Source organism: Epinephelus lanceolatus, chromosome 12 (assembly GCF_041903045.1).
Source record: "Epinephelus lanceolatus isolate andai-2023 chromosome 12, ASM4190304v1, whole genome shotgun sequence".
Lineage (NCBI taxonomy): Eukaryota > Metazoa > Chordata > Actinopteri > Perciformes > Serranidae > Epinephelus > Epinephelus lanceolatus.
Window position 1 is genome coordinate 11,522,408 of NC_135745.1, and position 27,361 is coordinate 11,549,768.

The 27,361-nt window shown below is 42.9% G+C and overlaps 2 protein-coding genes across 5 annotated transcripts; one reads left to right on the forward strand and one right to left on the reverse strand.

Annotated features, from left to right (window-relative positions):
• Nucleotides 1-820: 820 nt before the first annotated feature.
• sall2 (spalt-like transcription factor 2) lies at nt 821-10,361 on the reverse strand. Of its 3 annotated transcripts, XM_033651248.2 has the most exons (4): nt 9,999-10,361; nt 8,194-8,340; nt 2,426-6,276; nt 821-2,227 (listed from the first exon to the last, which is right to left on the reverse strand). In XM_033651248.2, the coding sequence occupies exons 2-4, from the start codon at nt 8,267-8,269 to the stop codon at nt 1,916-1,918; spliced, it is 4,239 nt and encodes a 1,412-aa protein (XP_033507139.1). In that variant the 5' UTR covers nt 8,270-8,340; nt 9,999-10,361; the 3' UTR covers nt 821-1,915. The 3 variants fall into 3 exon arrangements, with proteins under 3 accessions (XP_033507139.1, XP_033507141.1, XP_033507140.1); XM_033651250.2 differs by lacking the exon at nt 8,194-8,340; XM_033651249.2 differs by lacking the exon at nt 9,999-10,361 and having other exon boundaries at nt 8,194-8,832.
• A 790-nt stretch (nt 10,362-11,151) lies between these two features.
• cbln12 (cerebellin 12) lies at nt 11,152-26,724 on the forward strand. Of its 2 annotated transcripts, XM_033649661.2 has the most exons (9): nt 11,152-16,559; nt 17,208-17,758; nt 17,838-17,933; nt 18,154-18,387; nt 20,220-20,242; nt 20,417-20,562; nt 21,248-21,519; nt 21,871-23,338; nt 24,139-24,552. In XM_033649661.2, exons 2-8 carry the CDS (start codon nt 17,270-17,272, stop codon nt 22,138-22,140), a joined length of 1,530 nt encoding a protein of 509 aa, XP_033505552.2. In that variant the 5' UTR covers nt 11,152-16,559; nt 17,208-17,269; the 3' UTR covers nt 22,141-23,338; nt 24,139-24,552. The 2 variants fall into 2 exon arrangements, with proteins under 2 accessions (XP_033505552.2, XP_033505553.1); XM_033649662.2 differs by lacking the exons at nt 11,152-16,559; nt 17,208-17,758; nt 17,838-17,933; ... (2 more) ...; nt 20,417-20,562; nt 21,248-21,519 and adding exons at nt 25,741-25,860; nt 25,947-26,724 and having other exon boundaries at nt 23,113-23,338; nt 24,139-24,830.
• The last annotated feature ends 637 nt before the right edge of the window (nt 26,725-27,361 follow it).

The window sequence follows — 27,361 nt, forward strand, 5'->3', positions numbered from 1 at the left end:
AATTTTGTTAAACTAATTCTTTCACGCTGTTAGGTCTTAAACATGAGAAACTCATTATCAGTTTATTACAGTCTGTTATGTAATGAAATGTTTTTAACACTAACAGATGTTTACTATCTCACACTGATTGTTCATGAGTGCTGCTCAAAAGGCCTCAAACATACAATGTACATACATTATGCAGCATCAAACTGTATTAAAAAGGGAAATTGCGCCCCCTAACGCATACATTGCACATACATTTATACACTGACATGTCAACTGAGGTAGCCTGTATAACCTCCTGCTACATCCGTGCATCACACTGACCTCGGAATATTTTGTGTTGTGTGCCACTTTTTACTTAAAACAGAAAATCGTTGTTCTCTACCTTTGTAAAGACAATGTTGCTTTGATCCCAGATCATAAACGCCTTAGGTGGGATGCGTTATTATCTGCTATGTGTGCACATGCATACAGAGACAAAGTTATAAATACATACACACTTTGAGTTAAATTTCTAAGACTTGAGACATGTTTCCTGTTACCAGCCTTATGTGCACACATACTGGAGCTCAGCTGCTGCGCTGGCCATAGCTAAGGAAAGACAGCTGGCCTCCTCCACTCCCCTTAGTTGATGAGACACAAGAGAGGGGAGCTTTGATTGTCTTGGCAGAGCAGAGATCAATGATGTCTAACTGTGAGGGATCATGGACGTTATAATTGGACATGCAAATGCCTACGCGCATGTATACCTGCTGTGTTTATGGAAAATAATAAGTCAGTAGACCACTTAATACACATTTTGTGATGTCAAATTCTCTCAAGACAGAGCAAGATATTTTTTGTCCAAACTGGTTTTTAATATGGAGATACTGAAAGTACAGCTTACAACAAACAGACATAGACTTCTGATATATATATATTGCAACTTAAAGTTTTAGTAACTGAAAAAGTGTTACAGATATTACATTTGGACCAAACAACAATCATAATATACACAAAGCTAAAGGTCAAAGGTCACACACAAGACCATGTCCTCACTGGGTTCACAAACACTGCAGCTGTGCTTCTGGTTCGACAGGACAATATAGTGAAAAGTGAATCACAATGACATCAGTGAGTAGTTTATCTGAACCACAAGATGGGGGACAAAAGACTTAATATTCCCCACAGAAACACATTCAGTTTGTTGGCCTTGTGTGCTCTCACAAAGCAAAACTTAGCTTGCCTAATTTCCTCATTTTTGTCAGTTCCCTCTGTGACTAAAAGGAAATAATCTTTTAGATATGAAACAGACCTAGGTTGGGAGCATTGGCAAAGAAATTAATTTTGGTTAGCTTGAGCCTCCTTTGGTGTCAGTGGATCAAATTTGGTACATGGCACAACACAATGAGTACCGCATTGTTTACATACTGACATTCATGTTATTTGAAACAGATCTTTAAGTGTACTATCCTATGACTCACACATTAGCTAATAATATCAAATTAGTTCAAATGTGATAAGTCTTATCTACCTGTGCCTGTTGCTGAAAAGAGCAAAAACTCAAAATTATTTTACCCAGGTCTGATATGATACATTGATACAACGGGGATACTTTTTTTTTGATAGAAGGTGCATCAAACTATTAACAACTTCAGCCAAACAAAGGTAGTGTCACTTTATCATCAAATCCAGCAAAAACTTGACTATGTTACTTCTTGATTATTTTCATTTTATTTGTACATTAGCTGTCTCCTTTTTTTTAACACAAGACCAAGCTGACTGACTCACAACTTTCACATACAAACATATTACTCTGACTATCAAACTGACAGGCTACTGGAAATGTATTAAGGAAGCAGTACTACGCAAATGTTCATACAGTTTCACCAAAAGGTAAACATTGATTGAAAACACCAGAATGTTAACCAGCTGATTCCTCATAGTCGAGTTATGACCCCTCACTAGACTCTTCCCCAGCTTCCTCTGGGGCTCTTGGATCCATCTGAGATCTCTTGGGTGATTTTGTCGACTGTGCTGACTCATTCTCTCCTTGGCTGCCAGCTGTTGGGTCATCAGTTGGCTCGTTACTGCTGTTGAGGAAGGCTTGGTACTGGTTCCAGAAGCCTGCTGAGCTCCTGGTGGCAGGAATGTTCAAGGAAGTCATAGATGTAGAAGAAGGAAGTTGGTCAGCAGAGGAACGGCTACTCCTGGCAGGTGGGCGTGTTGTTTTGGTTAGCACACCATGGTGCTTCATGTGCCCCTGGAACATAAAGCATTCTTTAGCAATTCTTTACACATAAAGAATTTTATATTTTAGATCTTTAGTTCTGCACTAAAGCTTTAAAATATTGTTTCAATCTTCTAAAAAAGCATTGTACTACAGTTACTGTGCCAATATATCCATACATCTTGTCAGTATAGTTATTTTTATACAATTTTTATACAATTTTTTCTTCACCTTCAGTCCACTGCGACTGGCATACTCTTTTCCACACTCAGCACAGCAATAGGTCTTCTTCTCTGGACGAGACATTGGAGATGGAAGGGTTGGGGCAAGGTTGATGGGGACAGAACCATCCAGTGCTTCAGTTGAAGCCAGTCCACTAATCTTAACACCTTCCACCCGGTCCTCCCTTCCAAATGAACCAAAGTGAAAGCTCTGACGTGTCTCCCTCACAAAAGTGGCAGCTCTCTGTGATGCACCCCTTACTTCAACAGTAATAGTGTCAGCAGTCTCCGAAGTGGACGTCATGTTGGAGTCATCATCAGGCACAGTTGCTTGGTCTTGCTTTGGTGTTGCTGGTGTGGAGGACTGATCTTTGTCTTCTTCCATGGGTTCTGGTGATTGGGGCCTTGGGGAGACTGACTCTGATTCCAAGGTTGGTGTTGCATTTACATTAGAAACATCTTGACTTGGGATGGGGTCAGAGGAGGTACTGGGACAGGTGTAAGCAAAGGGGTCACCAAGGGCAGGTGTGCTTTGTAAGTCCTCCAGGTTTGATCTGGAGCCAAGGAAGGCATCGGAGGAGGTAGGTGCTTCATCCTCTCTGCAGTCCAATACCATAGCATTAGATAACACCGTGGTTTTGGTGACAGAGGAGGATATTGGTGAGGGGGTGGATTTAGGAAGATGGATGTCAGCAGTGGCTTGTTCAGCTTGGTTGTCTTTGCCAACTGGGGAAGCTTGAGCTGTCTGCTGGGAGGCTGGCAAGGGGGCACTGACACAAAGAACAGGGGGTTCTACACTGCCTGGTGGTGGAGTTTGTGTGGTGGGATTCATGAAGGGGTCAGGGCTAAGGTCAGCAGGGGGGATGAGGTCTGGGCTGGAGGACCCAGATTTACTGGGGTTTTTGGTAAACTCAACCGATTTCGTACTGCCAGATACAGGGACTGAACCAACTGCTGGAGTTTGAAATGGTGAGCTTGGATTTGGGCTCTTGGAATGGCCTGCTAGAGGAGGTGTTTTACTTGAGACAGTATTTGGGTCAGTGGGCTGGGATTGTGATTGTGACAAGGGTTTGGCATTAGATTCAGCTTGCATCTCATGTGCAGAATCATCTGTGCCATCTGTGGGCAACTGTCCACCAAGGTGCATACGGATGTGGTGCTGGAGCACTAGGGCATTAGTGAACTTTCGCTGGCACAGTGGGCAAGAGTTCTGGACACGTGCATTAGGTGGTCGAGCATGATGGGTGGCCAAATGTGATCGCAAGCTGCCTTTGGTTGAGAAGGATCTGCCACATATCTTACATGGAAAAGGGCGTTCTCCAAGGTGCGTAGCCTGGTGCAGACGCAGTGCTCTAGGACAGCTCAGAACTCGTAGACACACTCCACACTGATTGGTTGTCAGGTTACCAGCTGGACCTGTGATGCTTAGTGATGGTAGCAAGCCCCCCGCCATTGCACTTGCTCCATTGGCACTCATGCCCAGGGCAGCAACCATCTCATGGGTGAAGTTTGAAACAGAAGTGGAAGCGAGAGTTGAAGATGGTGGGGATGCCATGACGTACGTGGTCGAAGTGCTGGCATTTGTGAAACGACTGTTGGCTGAACTTGAAGAGGTAGTGGCACTGCTAGATAACATCTCAAGCATGGAGGAGGAAGCAGAGGATGATGTCCAAGGAGAAGAGGAGCAGGGTGCCTTCTCCAGCTTCTCCACCAGCCTCTGCAGCTTGGAGGTTTCAGATGTAGGAGTGGAGGTAGCCATGGAGGAGGGCAGGGAGGATGGAGTGCTGGTGGTTGGACCTGGGACTTTAGGAAATGAAGAGAAGGGGAAAGAAAGCTGAGAATGGCTGGAAGAAGCAAGTTGGTGGGAGCCTGGAGTAGAGGGTAGTGGGGTGCGTAGCAAGCCCAAGGCTGGATGGTTGTAGAGGGATGGGTGTGCTGCAGGGGTAGATGAGGAAGTAGAGACAGATGGGAAAAGGAGCTTAGGTAGGTGGGCTAGCTGGGAGTATGCAGCAGGAGAAAGCATTGGGACGTGAGGGGGAGTGTTCTCATCAAAGTGCTGTTGTTTGGCACCCTTGAATAACCCTGTGATGGTGGAAGACGAAGACAAGGAAGGGTTGGAGAGGAGGGAGGTAGCCAGAGAAGACGTGGAAGTTGAGGAGGAAGATGAGTGGGATGAGCCAGAGGTGATAGAGGCTGCAGCGGCTACAGCTGCAGCCCTATTGAGCTGCAGGAGAGAGTGGGAAATCAAAGCCAGGTCAACACTAGGGGGCAGGGGTAGGGTGGAAGGGGTAGATCCTCCAGAGGCTCCCAGAGAAAAACCAGTGCTAGTACCACTGGCCTCAACATTATCTCCACATGTTTCATCCTCAGGCCTGCATTTTGGCTTCTTTTGTATCATATTCATGCCACTAGTACTGCTACCACTGCTCATGGTCTGTCCCATTTCTGATCCCCCAGTGGCCCCCAATGCTACCCCAAATAAAGAAGGTGGCAGGAGTGAAAGTGAGAGCTCCGGGTTTTGCTCACGGTGGCGTAGGAAGTGCACCTTGAGGTTGCCTCGTGTGGTGAAGCGGCTGAGGCACACTGGACACTGGTAGGGCCGTTCCCCTGTGTGTGAGCGTAGATGTATCTGTAGGGAAGAGTCACTGCTAAACATTTTTCCACAGAAGCGGCAGGCATGTTGGAGGCGGCCAGAACTGGTGGAGCTGGAGGCAGAGGAAGAGTCTGTTCCTCCAGAGAAAGACTGCAGAGCATTTGGGGAGTTTGGCACCATAGATACTGTTGTGGGGAGGGATGAGTTTAGGAACCCACTCACTGAAGTGGTATTTGGAGATTTCTCATGAAGATAGCGGTTGGGCAGTGCTAAGGACAAGGCTAGAGGATAGGTAGAGGAAGCCATGGAGATGGCAGCAGAAGAAGAGGTGGAGGGAGCTGAGGATCGAGAACTCACCCTCAGATAACCATGAGGCCCCGCAGTCCCTCCTGTCCCTTCCATCTGGGGCTTGTGGGGCTGCAGGATTTGAGACAAGGAACTGCTTGGCTTTGTGGGTTTGTTAGCTCCCTGAGAAGGGAGCAGGGAGGAGAAACATGCCAGGAGAGGAGCAACAGAGGTGGATGGCTGGGTTGCAGTTGGCTGGGTAGTTGGGCTGGCTGCCCTTTTGCTACCTTCCAGGCAGAGCTGTGGCAGGGGAGGGAGAAGATGCTGGGAGGGTGTATCTATGGTATAGGAGGCTCCTCCAAGGCGTAGCACCTGTCTACAGATCTCCTCTGTTATTTGCATCTGATGGATTTGCCTTTGCTGTAGCACCCGGAGCTCCTCCAGGATTAGGGCAATGCTCAGTTGGGCCCTAGAGGGTGCAGCTGAGGCAGATGTCACTCCTGGGCTGGGAGTGGGGGTAACAGGACTTGGGGGGCCCTCAGGAACACGGCTGGGGCTTCCAGGGTGTGGTGGAGGACACAGGGAGGCGGAGGAGGATGAGGAGGAAGAAGAGGTGGTGGTGGTGGCTGACAGCCCCAACTTGGGAGAGGCCATGTGTGCACTTCGGGAAGGGTGGATGAGGGCACTTGCAGAAGACGTAGCAATGCAGCCAGACAGTTGGAGGGCAGGAAGATGCTGATTTTGAGAAGAGAGGGATGAGTCAGGAAAGTCAGGAGAGAGGGAGGGCTTTGGGTCTTTGAGCTGCTGGCTCGGTGAGCAGGATATCGGTGGATCTTCAGTGGGTAAAGGGGGGGTCTGAGAGCCCTTGAAAGATGAATGGAGAGTGATGGGCAGCTGGGAACTTTGAAGAGAGGACGATGGAGAGCACAAGGGAGAATCCAGCATCAATTGAAAGGAGTGTGACTTCACTGCCAAGCTGTCATCTACAAAAATTGAAAGAAGAAAATCTACATGTAATTTTTATCATTGTTAATGGTAAAAAAAATAATTAAGGTTTACATAATAGTCTACAATCTTTTTTCTATAATATAGCTTTTTAAAAAGACTATTTTGCTACTTTTACTATATTAATCCACATTTCAGGACACTTAGAAACTTAAAAAAAAGAGCAGTAAGATGTAAAGGATGCTATTATAGAGGGCTACTTGATGCCTAGGAAAGGGAATAATTCAGTTGTCTGAGAACAATTGTAACCTCTAGGCTTCATTTCCACCTCCTTATCATCCACCACTGCTTACCTTCCCTCTTTGTCCTGTCTATCCTCATCAACTGCAGCCTCCCGACCACTGTCACCACCACATACACACAAAGTCATGTAACACATGCACACACACACACACACACACACACACACAGATTCCACTGATCTGCAAGAATACACTGCTCACCCGTGGAGGAGCCTACCTTGTTTCCAGGGCAACACGCACAAGACAATGGACTTAACCCCCCCACCCAATAAAAAGAAGCCACATCCACACTAAGACACTCTTCCATCCCTGCCCCTCTTTCTTCATTTCTTCCCCCATTCAATCTGTCTTTCTTTCATCTCCTTAAGAGCCCTTCCCCCAGTAGCCCTATGGGGTGCGAAGAGTTAGGTCCTGGTTGGGTACTGGACACTGTACTGGATGCCTGATTGGCTGGCAGACTTGACCTTAAACACTCTGAGGTCGCATTCCTGATTCCTGTTTAGGGCCAGGCAGAGGAAGAGAGGTGGCGTGCAAAGAAAACAAACAGCCCTGCAGACAGACATAATGACTCACAGACCATCAACAAGCTAACTTAGCCCCAAAAATCATAGAGAGACAGATGTGAAAGCACATACACCCAGTATACCTGTCAATGCACAACACACAGATACAAAAGAGCAAACACTTTGTATGCACAGGGCTGCTCATGCACTTGCTAACACATACAGAACTTCTGTTTGCTGGAAAGCTACAGTTTTATGACACAATGTGGGCTCTACTCCTGTAACTGGAGTGAACAGACAGACACAAATACACACACTTGCGTGCACACCCCCACACACACTTCTTCATGGGTATGTTCATGCTTCAGTGCCCAGCAACAAAGCTGAAAGGGGACAATGGGGTCTAATGCTATTGCAGTTTGAACACCTTATACAGTGCCTCACAAAGTTTCTTTTCCCCAACCTTCTCATGTTCATCTCTTTGCTTCTACCAAACCTGTATCTTGCTTCTCATAACACATTTTCAAATTCAATGTATTTTATTTTTCTCCAATTATTTCTCTGGGGATTAACTGTATATCCCACCATTCTGGGTGGTCTGTTTCTTTGAACCTGGCAGTGATGAAGAGTGAAGACATTTGGGTTTTACAGGGCAAAGAAAGCAGCAAATGGCTGCAACCACACAGAATGAATTAAAGACTGTCTGTGGGCCAATTATTCCAACAAGCCTTGCTTTTCTTAGCGTTCAAGTATTACATAATGCAAATTAAATAGATTCAACTGTTTAACAAGTAAGGTAAGAAACCATTTTAAAATAATAATGGAGACGAAATGATTACTTTCTAATCAACAACATTAAAAACAAGTTTTAAGCACCCATAATGACATTTTGGTATATGATTTTTACCATATGAGGTTGGACAAGTCATCCTAGGTCACAAGTGCAAAAAAGCATCAGTTAAAAGGCCCGCATTAGAATGATACACAAGACATATCATAACATAATAAACTGTCAGTATTAGCTGTTAACTGGCACAATCTCTGTAATGTTGAGAAAAAGTGAATTATTTGAATTCTAAACATCCCATTTAATGTAAATCCAATCCCACTGAATACCCAGCATTCTTTTGATATGTAGACTATTTCTCACCATGCTCAAGTATCCGACAGGCACCGAGGGTCAGGTTCATAAGCTGCTGGGGTCGTTTCTGTTTCCGACGGGACATGCTTCAGCAGGATGGGACCGACGCAGGGGCACATTGGCCAACACACAACTTTTATTCTGTCTCCCTGCACACTGAAAAAAGTAGGTATCTAAATTACTTAGAGGAAAAAAAGGAAGAAGAACTAAGGTATCATCTCCAAAACTGTGACAGTGGATCCTCTGGATTGATTAGTCTCAATGAAGCGTGTCCACGTTGGTGGCATTGTGGTGCAAAGAAAGACAGAGGTGCCAAAGAGGCATGTGTGACAGTTTCTCTCAACATGTCTCCCTTTTCTCAAAACTCACCGTTGGCCCTCCTTCTCCACACACACACACACACACACACACACACACACAGCTCACTTGTTCATCCACTACTTTGCATTCAAATAGCGAGTGAACACCCCTTCTTTTGAGCCAAGAGTCCACTGCCTCTCTTTAGTAAACCCTCATACATTGACGCTCAAGTTCATCACATAAAGGCCTTTCCCTAAGCTTTCGATTACTCATATGAGCATATAAAATCTGAACCTCACTGTGTGTTTTTCACTGTGTGTTTTCCTGTGCCGAACAGAAGGAAACTCTATGCACAGGTGGGCGCAAAAGCCAAAGCAGGCTCGGATAAATGATATCTGCTTTTTTCTTGACATTAACCCAAACATATTGTGTCAGAGGCCACCTTGTCACATGCATATCCAAGTCTATTCAAGGTGAGTGAGGTTTCATGGTGCTCCCGCCACCTCTAAAACAGGCTCCTGTGTGAGCTCAGTAAACAGAGCAGCTGAATTTGGTGGAATTTGCAACAATGGCGTAGAGGGAGCACAGCTGAGTGAACATCACCCTCTCAGAGCCTCTCCAACACATAAGGCCACTGACTGGAGGCACAATGCTCCCTTTTCACCCTCATCCCGACTGCTTACCACGTGGAGAGAGGTAGTGAAAGAAAGACACAGCCAGAGTGAGGAGGGAAATAATTTTTCACCCGGGCCCTGTGACACCCCACCCCCCAACACCCTCCCACGTCCTCTCTCTCTCTCTCTATGAGACTTGGACAGAATAATAAAATGCATCCGAGGTTTGATATAAAGTCGGAATGTTATAGGTCCTGAAAAGGTAGCCTACCAGTCAGATCTGGTAATGATTTGTGTCTGAATTATTTAAAATAGGTCTTCCTTTGTTGGATAGTGGAAGACCCATTCATTTAATATGATAGTTAAACTCCGGACTTTTATCATATCTGTAGTGGAACTGGATACTCTTCTATGCAAATCGAACAGTGGTTTCCGTACAATAGGCTATAAAATGATTAAAAAGCGAACAATTAGGCTATAAACATGCGCGTCATCGCGTGATCGATAATATTTTGTCAAAGAGAAAGAAGTGATAACTCTCATAGTTATCAAACAGTCAAAAGAGATGGACTAATATCGTTGCTTTTATAAAGCAGAACTCCATTGTGCCAACAACGCACTCGTATTTTTCGTGCCATCTTGCCAATATGTTCGCGTATACGACGGTCGCACGTTTTTACACCAATGTTTTGAAACAAGCGCAAAATACGGCGGTGAGATGCGCGTCCCCGCTACTGTACGGCGACCTGTTGCACGCCACGCGCGCTCCCACATCATAACAAGTTATGATTCATAAAATATTATGACTTCTCGAAAAAATACAGTCCCGGATGTGCATTTCCCCCACAGGCCGCTCGTCGCCGACATAATCGCAATAAATATAACACAAAAACAACTTACCATGTTTGAAACGATGATTTTTGGCAGCGATATTGTGTAATGACACGGGGGAAAGAGCTCAGGAGCTTATGTTGGGTAAGATCGGCTCCGTCTCTCAGCCGGGACACTGGCGCAGCAATTCCCTATTCACTCCCAGGGATGCGCAGTCGGACAGCCGCATTTTTTTCAATTATTTATCTCCGTCGTAAAACGCGTTTCTTTCTCTTATGACAAAGGGTTATTATGCCTGAATGTATTTACTCATAGTCCACTGGCAGGAAGAGAAGCAGGGGCGGTGCAGATAGCTGTACTCGCTACACGGGGAGGATTATTTTTCTTGGCCGTGCGTGCTGCTCTTCCTCCTCTCTTTGTATTTGTCGGGGCCTGCTCTTGTCAGGCCTGTCTGCGCTCTCTGCGGTACTGTCTGTCTTTCTGTCTGTCTGGTTAGCTGGCTAGCTGTCTGTCTCCCTGTCTCTTATAATTAATGGCCCTCGCCGCCAGACGGTCCTCTGGGAAACAGTGACCACGGTTACCTCCACATTGGCTCTCAGTGTGCATCTCACATAGGAGTGCAGGCCCGGGCACACACACCTCTAATGCAGGGCTGAATCAATCTGACGGTGATTTAGGATTTAGACAGATGTGCATGATTGCCCCCCACTCCCACCCCGTTGTCATAAAATAATCAGAATTAATATTTTTAATATTTTGATTTTTAAAATCACATTTAGTCTCAATGATAACAAAAATTGTTTCAAATGTTAAGTTATTGGCATTGTACGTGGTGTAAGGATGCAGTGGGTTCTCATGCCAGTCTTTAATTAGCTATTTTGTGTCTAATTTAACAGCCAGAATTACTCTTGATTGTCATCTAGTGCAACCATCTTCACAGTCAAAAGCAGGTACTTGGACCTCTTCCCATCACATTTTGGTCAACTGGAGACAATATACAGCAACTTAATAGAAATGAATAAAGCCAAAAAATAGGTCTGAGGGGTGTTTACATTCCAATGAATAGCTATAGCATCCCACCTGGGTTTGTTATGGATCACTGCAAAAAATATATGCATTTTTAAATCAGTAAGATAATCAGATTTAAAATCTAGTCTGACTGTATGGAAGCTCATAGAGGACTTTATTAAAATGATCATCTAAACTTTTAAATGAAAATGTGGTTTCATATGTGTTATTTCAGTAAAAATGAAAATGCAATAATCCATTTTGTATTTTTATTTTCACATACTTGTATGGGCGTTCTATGACCATAATGAAATAAAAATGGAAAAACTGTTTGATATTTAATTTTCAAATTCATACCCCGTTTTAAAGTGGGAAATATTCAAATGTTAATTCAAATTTGAACATAAAAATGCAGTATAAACAATATAACCTGACTCTCCATTTGTGCAAGTAATATTTAACTTAAAACAAAAATGCCATTTTATAACAGTTTGAAAATGATAACGGGATTTCACATTTCCTTTTTAAGGACTTAAGTCTCAGTTGTGCTTTCCACATGAAGAAACATTTGGATCTTTTATACTCCGTGCAAGTTTTTCTTCACTGCAAACTGATATTCTCCCAAATAGTAGGATGCAGTGTATCAAAAACCTGCGTTAACATGCGTCCAGGTTGTTGAAAATTTTGGATGTGCATGGACAGGCGAAAACACACTATACAAGACCCCCACAAAGGATGTACCTGATTCTGTGACGTCTCTTTGGCCGTGAAAACACTTGTGAATGCACTAAGCATGAATCAAGCTTTAGTCTGCTGTACAGTTGACAATATTCAATGTGATAAGGTAAAAAGCGCCCCAGTCTATTGCATTTTCTTTAACATGTCAGCATGCCGGTTTGGTGTCAAAATGAAAATGCAGTTTGTCAGTATTCTCATCAAGTTAGGTCTTCAGGAAGGATATTAGTTCTTTGTTCACCCACCTCTCTGTAGGTGGACTATGGTGTCCCACCTACAGAGAACGATTGACATCTGTTAGGGGAAAAGTCACAGGATCGCTAAAGCCATCGGGATTCATCCTCTGGGGATCAGGAATATCTGCACCAAATTTCATGTCAATCCATTCTATAGTTGGCGGAACATTTCACCCAAAACCAAAAAAGTCCTAAATCTGTTAGGGCATTTTTACAGTGATCACTCATTCATTTACTCAGCCCGCTGTATCTGTTGCTGAAAGGCGACCAACTGTGGTGATGGCATATCAGTGTCTACAACTTAATTATCTTGGTTAAGATAAGTCACCCACTTCCTCCTCTGCAGTTCAGCTGCACCACATGAGTCTGCTTGAGAGTGTTACAGTCGTTTGTGCAGGGTACATCTGTAGCCTGCAGTGTCACAGGAGCAGCCCACTACGGTATCTGTCAGCTAAAGATGGAGCTGTGGCAGGACAGGCAGCCTGGTTAAAGAACATCTTGTTGCTTGGACAATTTTCCAACTTGACAATCTTTTGGTTTTGTTGATTGGATGCATTGTCTTATCAATTCCCCACCACGTCTCCTGGCACACCATGGCTGACAGGTGCTGTGGTTTTACATCAGTAAAGCCACTAGGTGTCTCCCAAAGACAGAAATTGTTGCAATTAGCTTGAGTACCTTATATTTAAATAGGGCAAATTTCCACTTGATCATTTTAATAATTACTTTAACCGCAAGTGTAGATAAAGCACATGTTGTTTTTTAAACAATCAAGTAAAAGTAAAAATCAACTAACAGTAAAAACATGTAACAAGCAAAGACATTTATATTAATTCACAAGTCAGCTAATGTCCCCCTAGAAAACTTCAGCTTGTGCTCAAAGACATCTTCAATTGTTCAGACAATGTGATTGTGTGTGTTCACAAATATCTTGAAATAAGAAACTTGTGGAGCATGATTATAGTGGTTTGGGTTTTACAGCTGACTTAATTTTCCTACTTTGTGAGATAGGACTTTATGTATGTAGGACACCTCTGGTTCATGAGGCAGTTCAGAAATGCAATGCAGTTAGGCATAACATGCCAGAAGGAGATGATTCAGTCTAAGTCACCATGCAAGGGGTGTGATGAAAAACTCCCCCAGAGATGCAGTTCCCTTTTTAAACCACTTATCAAATTAATTATAAAGCTGTCTCTGCCTGGGAAGTGTCTGTTAGCTTGTCCTGAAACTCTCTGAGCTTTGTCAGAGGCTTTTTGCAGCAGGGAAATGCTTCCATTGTGTCCTTTATGTCCCTCCTGATGAAAATATAGATTAAAGCATCTATCAGAGGGCTAAGATAGACCAGAGCACTGGTCAAAACACTGGAAAAATCCCTGAATGTGTCCTCCTTGTCTGAGGCATTATCACCTTTGAGAGCATAGTAGAGGTTTCTGAAACAGAAGGGGAAGAACAAAACTATGTATGTCCCCAACACCAGGCTCAGAACCCCCAAAACTCTCCTCCTGTTCTTCTTCTCATGTCTCATGGCTGTGCTCTTGTTGAGGGCTTTCCACGTGGCTATGAAGAAACCCAGAAGAAACAGGGCAGGGAGGAGGCAGATGATGGAAAACAGCAACAAGGAGAATCTGGTGTGAATCAAGAAGATATAATCCAAAGAGGAGTAGGCCAGTGAAAAGATCCACGTGCAAACTGAGATCAGGATGGATAACTTTGCAGTGTTCATAGTGCGGTACCACACTGGACAGGACACCATTAAATACCTCTCTGCAGAAATCAGCAGCATGAAACCCAAACTGGAGGTCAGTCCCAGGCGGACAAACAGTCGTGCGATGCAGCGGGCCCTGACGAAGGGGTGGAAGGTGGCATCAAAAAAACGACTTATGATAAAGACAACTGTGATCCCAATCTGAATGAGATCTGATAGGAGCAGGTTTATGGCAAAGATTGGAGCGGCTTTGTCCTTCTTGAGTAGACACAAAAGAGCGTAGCAGGCTAGGCAGACTTCAGGTAGTCCTACGAAGAATATCACCCAGTCCACCACAATACCCATGGTATTTGTATAATACACAGGGTCATTTCCACAGAGAAGTGAAGTATTTCCATGTATCCCAGTCATCTGGCTGTTGTTGGACATCCTTAGTGTATCAACCTTGATGCTTGCAGCGTGGCAGTTTTTCACAGTGAGTTATTTTTTGCAGTTTCCCATTTATCGTGTCTACTCATAGTGAAAGCGCGTGACTAGTTTCAGTGAACACCATGATAAATATAGTCTCATCAGATAGCATACTGTGTCACGTCCTGTGAACATCCTAGCACACAGACAAACACAAAAAATAATTACCCGTAACCACACGCCATGCACACAGAAGAGGCTTCCAAGTTAAATATTTGTATCTTTTATATTTGCAAATACTTACCTTTGCATCTTCGCTTTTTGCATTATTTCCACCTCTGTGTCCTGCTAGATTCAGTCGAGCAGTCAGAGGTTTTTAGTAACCTTTGATCCACCCTTTTCATGGGAGAGAAATTATGCAAACCAGAATGGTACCTCTGTTGGAGAATATGACTTTATGAATGTTCTGGGGAAGTCAAGTATGTATTTTGTTACATGTTAAACAAGCACTGGAGTCATGACAACTATCCTAAGGTGATAATATACAAAACAGGTTAGCAGGTGATGCAGAAAGACAGACCGGACGTTTGAATGACCTCATCTATTTATATCTCAACTGGAAACACAGAAGAAAATTTTATTTTTATTTTGCCAGACCAGTCAAGGGTTGAACCCACATACATATGATATAGACAGTAAACACACAAACAATGAATGTTACCATATACAAACATACAAATATACTAGCACAATGTACTCTATAGGTACCCAGTACTTACAAAAATACTTGCAGTGTAAGTTATTTCCCCCTTCCCCTAAAATACCCTGTAAGTACCCAGTAAAATATTTAGACTACAGTGTGTCATTTCACCATTCCAAATACCATGTAAACTGTAAATCACAGGCTGTATTATAGTATCACTGCACAGTACATTAAAGTGAGACTATGCAACTTTGACTGAACACCATTCTTTCAAACTTGACATAGTCTCACTTAAAATTAATTCAGACATCCTAACATTGCACTGTAGAGCATAATACGATTCAACTCAACCTTATAAACATCTCAACTGACAGACTAACAACTAGATGACATAATTTTATTGTTCAATATAACATGTCTATCCCTTAGGAGGGGGGTCAGGCCTTTTCCAGGTGCTTGACCTCATGTTACACACAAATGTGTTTCTTTGTTAGATTATCTAAAATATGCTTTTGGCTCATCGTATAATTTAATTAGTCAATTTTTTTAACATTCAAAATTCCAGAGGATGATTAGCCTAGCCTGATACGAAGACTGGAAGCAGTGGGAAACAGCTTGTCCAAGTACGTCCAAGTACTGCCTATGTGAACCTTAAAGCCCACTAATTAACAGGTTATATCTTGTTTGTATTACCAGTATAAATACCAAACTGTAAAAATGACAAGTTGTGGTTTTACTGGGAGTTATGTGCAGGACTGATTCTGGCTAGATGGATTTTTGGACATTTCTTCCTGCTTCCAGTCTTTATGCCTAGATGAGCGAAAAGGGAGCTTCATATTAAACAGGCAGACATGTGGCATCGACCTGTTCACCTAACCCTCAGTAGTAAGTACATTTTCCAAAATGTCTCACTATTTGTTTCAGCGGTCTTCCTTAGTTATCCTAATATGAGAAAAGTCAGATGATCAATTATTAAAATTCATCCTGAGGGGGACATGAATGTCTGTACAAAATTTCTTGACAATCCATCCAACAGTTGCTCAGACATTTCACTGAAAGCTACAAAATTCAGCCTCAAGGGGGCGCTAGAGGAAAAGTTAAACAATCTCCAGAGTTAACAGGATACATTATCTCTACTTGTACAGTGTATTCTTTTTTTATTCAGTCCCTTTACATGCAGTGGATATCCTGTACTTTCTTTTTATCTTGTTGCCTTCAACCTGGAGCATTTGTTAATCTATGCTTACAGTATCAGCCTGAAATAGTTTTTAAGGCCTATGGAAAAAAGACTGGTTTCTCAAGTATGTGAGACTCATCTTGTAAGTTTGATAGCTTGGAAATTCACAGTTAAATCCTCAAGGTAGTGAAAGTAAACCAGGGCTCCTGTGTGCGGCTGCAGTTAAAGATGTACATGCCCAAGTCAGGAAAGACCTGCGCCATAGACAGAGGGAAAATGATTTTTTCCCCCCACTCACAGTGTCTTATAATATGTGTTAAGTAGGACCACTGCCATACAGTTTAAAAAGATGAGATAGAAAGAAAATTCATTTGACAACATAAAAACAACTGAGCTGATGTCAGAGTGGTTTAATGTGTACAAACAGTATTCAATAAAAATAAATGAGACAAGTCTTCTGAGAACAGTTTACTTCAAAGTTACCTAATAATTTTTCCCACGCCCCCCTCCCATCCCAGGGTCATGTGACCTCCCTGAGTCCAGTGGAGACACCCCGGGGAGGTGAATCTGTTGGGATTAGCCTCCGCAGTCAACAAACAGACGCACAACACACGCGCTCTCCGATGGCCACAGCCTGCACACACCAGGGCTCCAACAGGTAAGAAATCCCACTTTTGTTCTAGACATTTATTTTAAATTCTCATTTAATTCAATTGCGATGAACGTATAGTATGTGAGTTGGTGGTTAAACATGTAAAAGCAGAGCACATGTAGAGAATAAATCAGGCCAACAAGCTGTCAAGGATGATCTCCTGATCCCCTGTGCTTGGGTCTGAGTCGAGTTAACGTTCATCTGGGGTCATCTGCCACCATTTACCTTCACTGTGATAGCCAGCAAGGCTTTTTTTGTTTTTACATATTGATTGCCTGCTTCCTTCCCTATAGTTATGAGGTGTTATTTTTGTCCAACCTCCGCACATTTTCCCAGTAATAGTAGTTGTTAAGTGTTAAGTGCTATTCATAGAGCACGGTAGGCAGAAGCCCAGTAGACAGGATTACTGGTCTGTGTGCACAGTTGGAGTGAAACAAGGACTTCCCCCTTGTCATCAGCTCAGTACTAGCTGTCTTATTACTCATCATGGCATTCTTACATGTAACAGCAGCATGTAACTTGTGGCAGCATCTTTCATTTGGTGTTTGTGAAGGCCAACAACGTGATGTCTGGTTACATTTTCTCAGCAGGTACAATCACTGACAGCAAACCAAATCATCAGCATGTTTTTGATTTTATCTCGTGTGTATCCAGTGTTTAGTTTTTAGACTTGTGTGACACACACGAACACACCAGGGACCCCCCATCTGCTCACCATGGCATCCCTAGACGAAGAGCTGACCTGCTCTGTGTGCCGAGACTTCTTCAGCCAAGCTCACCCCCAGCCCTGTGGTCATAGCTTCTGCCCGGCCTGCATCCGCGAGGCCTGGACCGTCCAGGAAGAGGGCAAGAGTCGCTTTACCTGCCCCCAGTGTCAGGAGGAGCATGGAGAAGTGCTGTGTGACTGCTGCCCACCCGAGGCATCAGAGGGGCAGCCAGCGTTGGCTGTCAAGACCTGCCTGAGATGTGAAGTGTCGCTTTGTGCCGAACACCTTCAACCCCATCTGGAGAGACCTGCGTTCAGCACCCACCTGTTGGTGGATCCACTTGGGGACCTCTCCCAGCGAAGGTGCCCAACACACACAGAGATACTGCGCTACTACTGTGCTGACGAGAGGGTGTACGTGTGTGGTGACTGTCTGCTGGATGGAGGGCATGCTCAGCACAAAGTGAAAGCCCTGAAACAAGTAGAAGAGGATCTGAAGGTCAGCTGGACAACCATGTGTGTGTTTATTTTTGTTTGTGTATGAGTGTGTGTCTGCTCATACATGTGTGATTCTACAGGTTATTCTCCAGACACTGCTCAGCAAAGCAGAGGAGAAGCTGAAAGATGGAGAGCGAATCCTCAAAGAGCATGAGAGTATTGATTCAACCATGGCTGTGAGTGAAAATACATAATGCAATGTAATGACTCTCTCAGTAAATGATCTGTACACCCTGTACTGCTTAATTTATGACCCACAAGGGATCCTAAATTGAAATCCTTTCCATGCATAACCCTCTGACTGGCCTCAATCTACAGATCAATTTTTCAATTGGATCAGATGTTTTGATTATGTCTCAATCACTGAACTGGCACCATTCATCAATCTTTCTTCAGGACTCTCTGAAGCAGGATGAAACCCAGGTGGAGCGGCTGGGCTCAGACCTGCAGGTCCAGGTGAGGAAGCTGGTGACTGATCTGAAGGAGATCACCAAGAGGGAGAGACAGCAGGTCATACAGCGTGTGCATGAAGACTGCTCCAAGGTGAAAGGGGACATGAACCAGGTACTGAACATCCAGCGTTACCTGGCCTTGCTGCTGGCAGAGACTGACCCCTTCCTGCTCATCTGGGTAAGACTTGCTGCTGAACAGATACTCTGCTATACATAGCCACCACAAATAATATGATACAGTGATGTCAGCTGTGGAAATAAACATTTTAACCCAGCTGAATCAGTTCTCCTTCAGCTAACCACACTAGTGGCAAGACTAGATGGACGGTCCACCACTTTGGTCCAACCTTGAATATCTCAATAACTATTGGATGGGTTGGTATGACATTTTGTAGAGACATTTGAGCTTTGCAGAGCATGAGTTCTACTAACTTTGGCTGGTCTGACTTTTCCTCTAGCACCACCATGAGGTTGACATTTTTGGTTTTGAGTGAAATGTGTTGACAGGCATTCATAAACCCTTCAGGATTTCCCCCAAGCGCCATCATCTGGTCAAATTTTAGATTTGCCCATAACTTTGAGTTATGATTAAATGCACCCAAAACCAGCATTCCCATCAGCCTCAGCTGTACTCTGCACTTGGTGCTTATTAACAAATGTTAGCTTGATAAAATGCCAAACTGAACATGGTAACCATTACTTTTGCTAAAAAACATTGAAATTGTTATTGTGGGCATGTTGCCAAGTACAGAGCCACTTGTCTGGCTGTAGATTTTATAGTCTTGTTTGTTAAAGCTCTAGTTTCCCACCTGTGTCTTGGTAAGTACCAAATAAAAACAACCTGCTGGTATTTACTATGTTGTCCTACGTGGCATATCTCACCTCATCTGACACTGAACAGATGACCATTTTCATAAGTTCTTCACTTTGCTGTGAACAAAGGGGACAAATTCAAAGCCCCTGAAAACTTATTTTTCATTATTTCATTTCATTATTTCTCTTGTTCTCTTGTTTTTCGCATGCCTCCACAGTGAATAAAGAAACCAAAAATAGAGAAAATTCTCCATGAGTCGGAGTAAAAGGGGAACTTACTATGTAAAACACTTCTCCATACAAGTAGCACACATCGGCAAGCACATGTGGTCAAACTCTGCTCATGCATTCCATTGAGCAGAGCTCAAATGAACACGGCTGCCCAGATTTGCGACTGGCCCGTGCGTGAGACTGAGTGTTTTAAATATTCACGTTTTAGTAAATATGCATGTGTTTGGGAAGTACTGAGCATACGACTGGATAAATGAGACTTGGATTATGCTGCATGAGTTGTGTGAGAGTGTGTTAACAGATGTTGTGATGTAGTTTGTCTGTTGTTAATTGCGGACCCCCTGTACTCCAATTTTTCAATATTTTTCTCTGTTTTTTGATTCTTCATTCACTGTGGAGGCATGCAAAACAAAAAACAACAGACTTTTCTTCCTGAATTCAGTGTGGCACAGGGATTATTTGATATATATGGGTGTGGTTAGTGATGTCACCACTTTCAAACTGAGTCCAACCTAGTGAGAAGAAAACAGGCAAAACAGCACAGACAGTGTATCTTGTGGGAAATAACCAAAACTGTTTAACTTTGACAATTATAAGGTGTTGATATAGGACACTATCACTAATGGTAAAACGTTGATGGGCTCCATTAAAGGCTCATCAGAAGATGCTGTCGTCCAACAGTTTTAGCTTATTATAGTATATTTTTACATAATATATAGCACAACCACAAGTATGTTTACTACAAATGTTGTAATTATTGTTGTATAAGCTCATATATTGTGGAAAAAAGAAGGTACGTATCTACCTAATAAAATGTACAGGGCTACAGAAGTGGTTAATTATATGTTTGAGTGAGATTTTAAATTTGTGTTTATTTACATTCTAATGCAGCCGGACAGATACACAGGAACATTGTTATATTTTCAGTAAATTAATTGTTCTATGTCCTCACTCTTCTCCCCTCAGGCCTTTCAATCAGATGACACAAAGTAAGTCCAGAACAAGTTAGTGGAGCTAGGTGTGTTGGTGTGTGTGTATATGTAGGCAGTCTTTGTATGTATGTTATGTTATGAGATAGAAAAGACAACGAGACATAAAACCAGGAAGAAAATAAGCCTTTTAACAAGATAGTTTTCAGTATATGTTGTGCTCTTGTATTCTAGGTTATTAGCTGACCTGAACAACCCACTTTTCATCCCTGATGCCATAAATTTGGACAGAAAACACATCTTGGAGGACATAGAGAGCAAATATCGAGGATTCATCACCGGCACCCTCCGCTGCCTCAGTGAACTCAAGAGGGAGCTCTGTAAGTTGCAGATGGGTGACACACACCCACCCCATTTATTGAACTTTCTTAAAGGAGCCGTGTGTAGGATTTAGTGGCATCTAGCTGTGGGGTTGTAGGTTGTAACCAAGTGAAATCCCTTACCTTCACCCCTCATCATCCAAGCATGTTGACAGCCTACGGTAACCCTCAGGCAACATATAAACATGAAGGCCCTCTCTAGAACCAGTGCGACATGGTGATCTCCATGGAAGAGGACTTGCTCCCTATATAGATATAAAGGGCTCATTCTAGGCAAATGAAAACACAACATTTCTTGGTTTCTGGTGATTGTACACCAGTGAAAGCATACTTATGATTATTGTATTCCATTTCTGTTGATAGATTCCCCTAAATCCTTTATTTAAGATTTTTAAATAATTGGTTTCATATTTTTGAAAGTGTGCTTTTTCGCTTTCTTAGTTCGATGCCAAGATTGATTCCACTTTCATACTTGTTCATTAAATATGAAGCTACAGCCAGCAGCCAGTTAGCTTAGCTTAGCATTAAAATTGGAAACAGGGAAACGGCTGGCCTGGCTCTGATGGTCTCCTGGCTTTGCTCCATATTTGTAGGCTCTGTTTTATCCACCAATGTCAGTTAGAAGACAACTGTGTGTATTTGTTTTGTTTTGTGTTTTTTACTTCATTTTATATCTCTCACACAGTAACCAGTCCCTTGTCTCTGGACACTAACACGGCCCATCCTTTGTTGAGCATCTCTGACGACCTTCGCTCAGTGACACGGGTCAAAAACCGCTTGCCCTGCGCCGCTCACCCTGAACGTTTCGACCACTGGCCACAGGTCCTCGCCACCCAGACCTTCAGCTCTGGGACACACTACTGGGAGCTGAAGGTTGAGGGATTCTGGGATATTGGTGTCTGCTATAGAAGTATTGGACGGAAGGGGAAAGAGGGCAATGCCTTTGGGAACAACAAGGTATATATGCCACCTACAGTAGCTGTTAAGTTGACAGCAGCTAACCATTTAAATATGATGCAAATGTCACAGTTAATTGTTTGGTCTATAGGATATCAGAAAATAGTTGAAAATGATTCCCAATACAATTTCCCAAAGTGCAATTCTGATTGCTTTTTTTGTCTGACCAGCAGTCTCAAACCTAAACATAACCTGGTCTACTATCAAAGACAACAGAGAAAGACAGCAAATCTTTACATCTTGATTTTTTGTTATTTTGCTTTAGAAAACGACTGACCCATTGTTTTAGTTCTAGTTTGAACCCAAAGGAAAACATGTTCCATAATTAAAATGTCTTCGTTAAATTCCCAGGTGTCATGGAGCTTGACACAGCAGCATGACAAGAAGCTGGCTGCCTGGCACAACCGCAGGAAGACCCGCCTCACGTACCAAATGACTGGCAACCGAGTTGCTGTTGCCGTGGACTACGGCGCAGGCACCATCACCTTTTCTGAATTGGGACCATCAAACAATCTGACCCACCTCCACACTTTCACCACCACGTTCACTGAGCCGGTTTGCTTGGGCTTTGGACTCTACAAAGCTGAGCTCAACAGTCACATTACTATCATCAAAGTCTGAGGTGGAGAAAATCCCACCGACGGGCACCATGCTGGTTTAACTTTGACAAAGTCATGCGAAGACAAAGGGGTGTTGGTTTACTTCCTCACCTCTGGAGCCACACAACATGGAACTTTGAGCCACTCTGATGTTTCTCTCCCCTCAGATATCAGCCTCAGCTCATCTGTCCTCATTAAAGAGACAAAACCATACTTTATAAAACTGTGATCGACTGATATCCACATGGAAATATCACAGATAACTGAAAATGGAGCGTTCAGTGAGTGAACATGAAGGGATCCTATAGTGGGACAGCAAATGAAGAGGTTCCTTTTAAAAGGGGCAAAAAATAGTCCTTGTTGACAAAATTGCACTGTTAATGTGTTTTTCATTCCCCTGAAATCATACTGTAGATGACTGATTTTAAGATATTACAATTATGTTAAAGAAGGTTGTAAATGTTGTTTTGATGTCATAAATAATTTTGTCAGATGTTTTTGAAACTATACATTAACTCATCCTGTCCTTTGTTAAGCATCTCTGATGGTCTGCCCCTGTTTGACTGAAAGCTGAATTTTGTAAAAACATTCATGTGTGTATTAGTTGTATCTTTATCAGGTTGGTTTATGTATTCATACACTCAAAAAAACACTAAAATAATGTCCCCACAGAGAAACTGATGCTATATCGTGTGAATCCAGTCTGATTAGTCTGATCTTTTTTGATAGGAGCTACCTTGCTTTATAAAGCATTGGTGGAGTTTCCCATGAAGATGCATTTGATCCTTTTTAAACTCAGCTTGAAGACACAAAAAGGAATGACTGATTTGATTGGGTATTAAAGAAAAAAGGGAAAACAACTGCCACTCACTTGCTAACTTTGCTCTTTGAAGCAGCTCAGATACCCAATTATTTTCCCATTTTCTTTATTTCAGTATAAAGGTGAGTGGGCGGATGCTACATAGAGGGTGAGAAAGAAGCAGAAGGAAAGGGGGGTGGCACAGAGAGAGAGAGAGCGGGAGAGGGAAAAGCGAGAGAGAGAGAAAGATCAGAGCATACTCTGGCTTGGCTACGATCAGACTGACTACCTTGCTGTGAAATAATGTGATAGGGTAGCAAGAGAACGGGGATTTATTTTTGACCACACAACGGTACTCCAGCCGTGAGGAAACAATTGTTTTCACCTGATATGGAATACAAGATTGTTCAGAAGGAAACAGGTGATCATCAGTTTTTTTTATTGACTTAAAATGCTAGGATTGTACTGTACATTGAAAATAGGGTGATTTTAGAGCACTTGTTTTAAGAAGAATAGTTGGTTTGCAATAATGTGAATCCTTCTCCAACCAGAAAGCAGCTGTATTTGTGTGCAATTAAATAAGTTTCATCAAAGCTAAGAAAAGGATGTTTTCACACATGCTGTTGCTCATCTCAGTCAGACATATGTGAATGGTGTCTTAAGATGTACTGTTCCAAACCTAATGGCATCACATGAGGTCAAAAATGACTCTAATCCCCAACTAAACATTTAATTTTTATGAGTTAAACACAGAAAGGCTGTTAAACATGGAGAGAAAATAAAAGAAAAATGCAGAAAGTAAAGGTGACGTTTTTTTATGTATAGCTACTAATATTTGTGTCCGTAAGTGTGAAACAAAAGCACAAGTGAGAGAGTGTATGTGTGTGTGTTTGTGTGAGGGAATTCGTGTCGAGCAACGTTGGGAGGGAGGGGGGTACGTGTAGGAGACAGATGGTCACTCAGTGGAGTTGTTCCCCCACACCCTCTCTCTTTCTCACTCCCTTCTGGGTCCTACATCCTTTCCCTGTCACCTCTCCAGAATCTTACCTCATCTGTTTTTTTGTTTCCTCACCTCTCATCAGCATCTTTTATCACCCCATCCTTCCCTCCATCTGCATCAGCTATAGTCTAAACTCGGATCTTCGCACGCTTCACTGCACCTTGTTTTTAAAAACCTTTCTTCCCTTTTGCCAGCTAACTTTTCCTCTGCCTTCTTGTCAGGTTTTTTGCTGAAGAAATCAACTTGAAAATACCAAGAGATTTTTTTTTTTGTGATTGTCATTCTGGCCCCTGCTGACACAGCACGTAGGACACTGAAGAGATTTGGGATTTGTGGGGGCAAACAAAAAAAGACAGACAGAAAGGGAATGATTGACAGCTATGGCCAATGAAGAATTCTGAGTATTTTCTGAATATTATCCCATCTGCTGGTTCTTTCGCTGCCTGGGTGCATATTAATATCCTTCAGCTGGTACCAACCAAAACTACATAGAGGTTAAAGTTTGAAACATTTTCACAAAGACCATTTGTTTCTCTGTAGCATGTTTGTTTACATTTCAAGTTGTCCAAAGTGACACTTCTCTACATTAGAATCAATCAGAGATAATCGGCTAAACATCCCAGGTTCAGTCATGCACCCCAGGTTTGTCACCGTCGACCTCTCCATACTGTTGGGTGTGCTCCTGTTGTGGGGGCTTGTGGAGTCTCAGGGCCAGAATGACACAGAGCCTATCATTCTTGAGGGGAAATGTTTGGTCGTGTGTGACTCCACTCCTTCATCCGAGCCTGCCGGTAATGCCCTGGGCATGTCGGTCCGCTCTGGCTCCGGACGGGTGGCCTTTTCTGCCAGCCGCCAGACTAACCACGAGCCCACGGACATGAGCAACCGCACCATGATCATCTACTTTGATAATGTAAGTATGCTTATGTGTTTTTGAAGGGGAAATATGCCCTTTTCCAAAATTCATACACGTTACTCCTATGGTTTAACATTCCAAAAATATTGGTAAACATGAACAACTCTCTCCCACATCTTAATACTGGAATCCTAAAACTCAAATTTGTGAGGTCACATCAAGAACAAAGTCTGAAGCTGCTCCATAGACAGAGAATGGTGAGAGATGTTCTAGATGACACCGAGAGCACCCAGGGGAATGATCTGAGTATATGGGTACATTTTCTGCTTCACAGCTGAGAACACTACAAAATAATAAAGCTAATTTGGGTATAAAAAAGAAAATAAACTTTCTGTAGGTCCACAAAATCACTTTCCTTTATCGTCTATGGAGCAGCTCCAGACTTTATACTTGATGACATCACAAGTTTGAGACATGCTTCTCCGGTTTCTGGCTTTGAGAGAGAGTAGCTCATGTTCACAAAAATTGATTGAACTTCCCTAGGCAATGGAAATACCATACTGGAGATCCCTAATTTAGGTGGTGTTCTCCTTTAAGTTACAGTAAATAGTTTTGAAGTTCAAATAAAACCCGTAAGGATATTTTTACAGTGTTATTATAAAATAAAGTTGATAAGTTTTCCCCTCCTGAAAGCTGTACTCCAGTATTTTGTAGTCAGTCTTCTGCCAATGAGATGCATATAGAATTAGAATTAGAATTCTGACAGCGAGGAAAAATGCTAATAAGGTAAACACTGAACTTTTAGACTCACAGTGTAGTCGTGCCGCATTTTCATGGAAGGTATGTGCTTTTTTTGGAAATGTCATAAAGATGACTCAGTACTTTGGATCTGAGCTCAGACTGCATGGACAAAAAGAATGACCCAAGTGCTGTCCTCCTTTTTCTCCCTCCCTTGGTGTTGCGTCAGATTTTGGTGAACGTTGGCACTCATTTTGACCAAGAAAGCAGTGTCTTCCTGGCACCAAGAAGAGGCGTGTATAGCTTCAACTTCCATGTTGTAAAGGCCTACAATAGACAAACTATTCAGGTACCACACCTCAGTTATGACACTAATAGTTTTTTTTGCAGTCGAGCGACTTGCATTCTCTAATCCCTTTGCTTGCTCTCTCTTAGGTCAGCTTAATGTTGAATGGCTGGCCAATGATTTCAGCTTTTGCTGGGGACCAGGATGTGACCAGGGAAGCTGCCACTAATGCCGGCCTGGTGATAATGGAGAAGGGGGACAAGGCCTACCTCAGACTGGAGAGAGGCAACCTGATGGGAGGCTGGAAGTACTCTACCTTCTCTGGGTTCTTGGTCTTCCCCCTGTGACTAAGGTGGTTGAGGTGTTGGAAGCGTGATAGGAGAACTGGTTAGAGCAGTAGTGAGAATGAGGTGGAGAAAAATTAAAGTTGTTGGAAGGAAAGGAAGGCTTAAATCTGTAACTCTTTAAACAGTGCACTGAGGGGTGTGATTTATGCAAAAATGAGATGAAGATTGTGCAGATCAAAAATCATTCTGACTCAAGACCAAAAACCAGGAGTGGAAAAACATTCAGTAAAAATGATTTACCTGTGGATTTAATTTGCTCTGTTTCTGTGAATAAATATTTGTTTGGTTTGTATAAGAGATACTTTAAATGTGACAAAATTATGAAGTAGCCATGTGCAATGTGGGCTTCTGTGCAAAGATTTTTTTTTTCATTCTAAGTGTTGGAAACATTGCTGTGCTCCACATGGCACCCTGTCTAGCTAACAGACTTGCCAAACTTGCCCTTTACTCTGCTGTGTCGTACGACTGATGCTCCTCTATATGCCTGTTAATCTCCTGCAACAAATGTTTATTTACACAGAAATTTCTATTGAGGAGAAAATATTGAAATTAAATAAAGTTGGCTCAGTATTTAAGGCTTTTATGTGTGCATTGTCAAATATTTCTCTCCACAAACATTCTCAGACATTTTATGAGTCAATGCTAGACGAACATACAGAAATAATTGAGTTGATAGTGTAATATTCTAGGGACGTGACGCAAAACAATATTTCTCCCTCCTCTTGTGGTCTGCGTACCCAGTGCCACAGCAGCTGTTTGTAAATATAGCTCCCACCAGCAGAGTTAGCGTTGGCGTGGACCAAGCAGACCAGCATGGGGCAGAGTGTAAGTGTGGTGAATAGCGGATACTCCTCGCCGGGCCACAGACAGATGGAGGCCTTGGCGAGCAGGCAGGCTCTTCTCTACAGGGCTGCCATGGATGAAGTGTGGTGTACTGTCACATGTTGTCACTTACGCTTCCCTGGTTTATAACCATCTCTCTCTTTCTCCATCTCTGTCTGTCGCCCTTGTATCAGACTCACACTTGACCTTTGTTCCTGTTCAGAAAATTAAGGCCTTTCCCAAAATTTTTGATTTTTCGACTAGGTAATTTCAAAGCTCATACATCTTTGTAACATTTAAGTTGAGGAGAACAGAAATAGTAAATATGATATAAAAATCAAAGCTAGATTACCAGCCATGCAAGACTGACAAATTGTTCTGGGACCCCAGACCTA

What these genes read in the sequence shown, in the direction of transcription:
- sall2 (XM_033651248.2), bottom strand. Translation starts at nt 8,269, where the DNA reads ATGTCCCGTCGGAAACAGAAACGACCCCAGCAGCTTATGAACCTGACC. An exon ending in CTGTCGGATACTTGAGCATG is followed by an intron (nt 6,277 to 8,193) that starts GTGAGAAATAGT and finishes CAATTTTTGTAG; the next exon opens with ATGACAGCTTGGCAGTGAAG. An exon ending in CCAGTCGCAGTGGACTGAAG is followed by an intron (nt 2,228 to 2,425) that starts GTGAAGAAAAAA and finishes TTTATGTTCCAG; the next exon opens with GGGCACATGAAGCACCATGG.
- cbln12 (XM_033649661.2), top strand. Translation starts at nt 17,270, where the DNA reads ATGGCATCCCTAGACGAAGAGCTGACCTGCTCTGTGTGCCGAGACTTC. An exon ending in TGAACTCAAGAGGGAGCTCT is followed by an intron (nt 20,563 to 21,247) that starts GTAAGTTGCAGA and finishes TCTCTCACACAG; the next exon opens with TAACCAGTCCCTTGTCTCTG. An exon ending in ATGCCTTTGGGAACAACAAG is followed by an intron (nt 21,520 to 21,870) that starts GTATATATGCCA and finishes TTAAATTCCCAG; the next exon opens with GTGTCATGGAGCTTGACACA.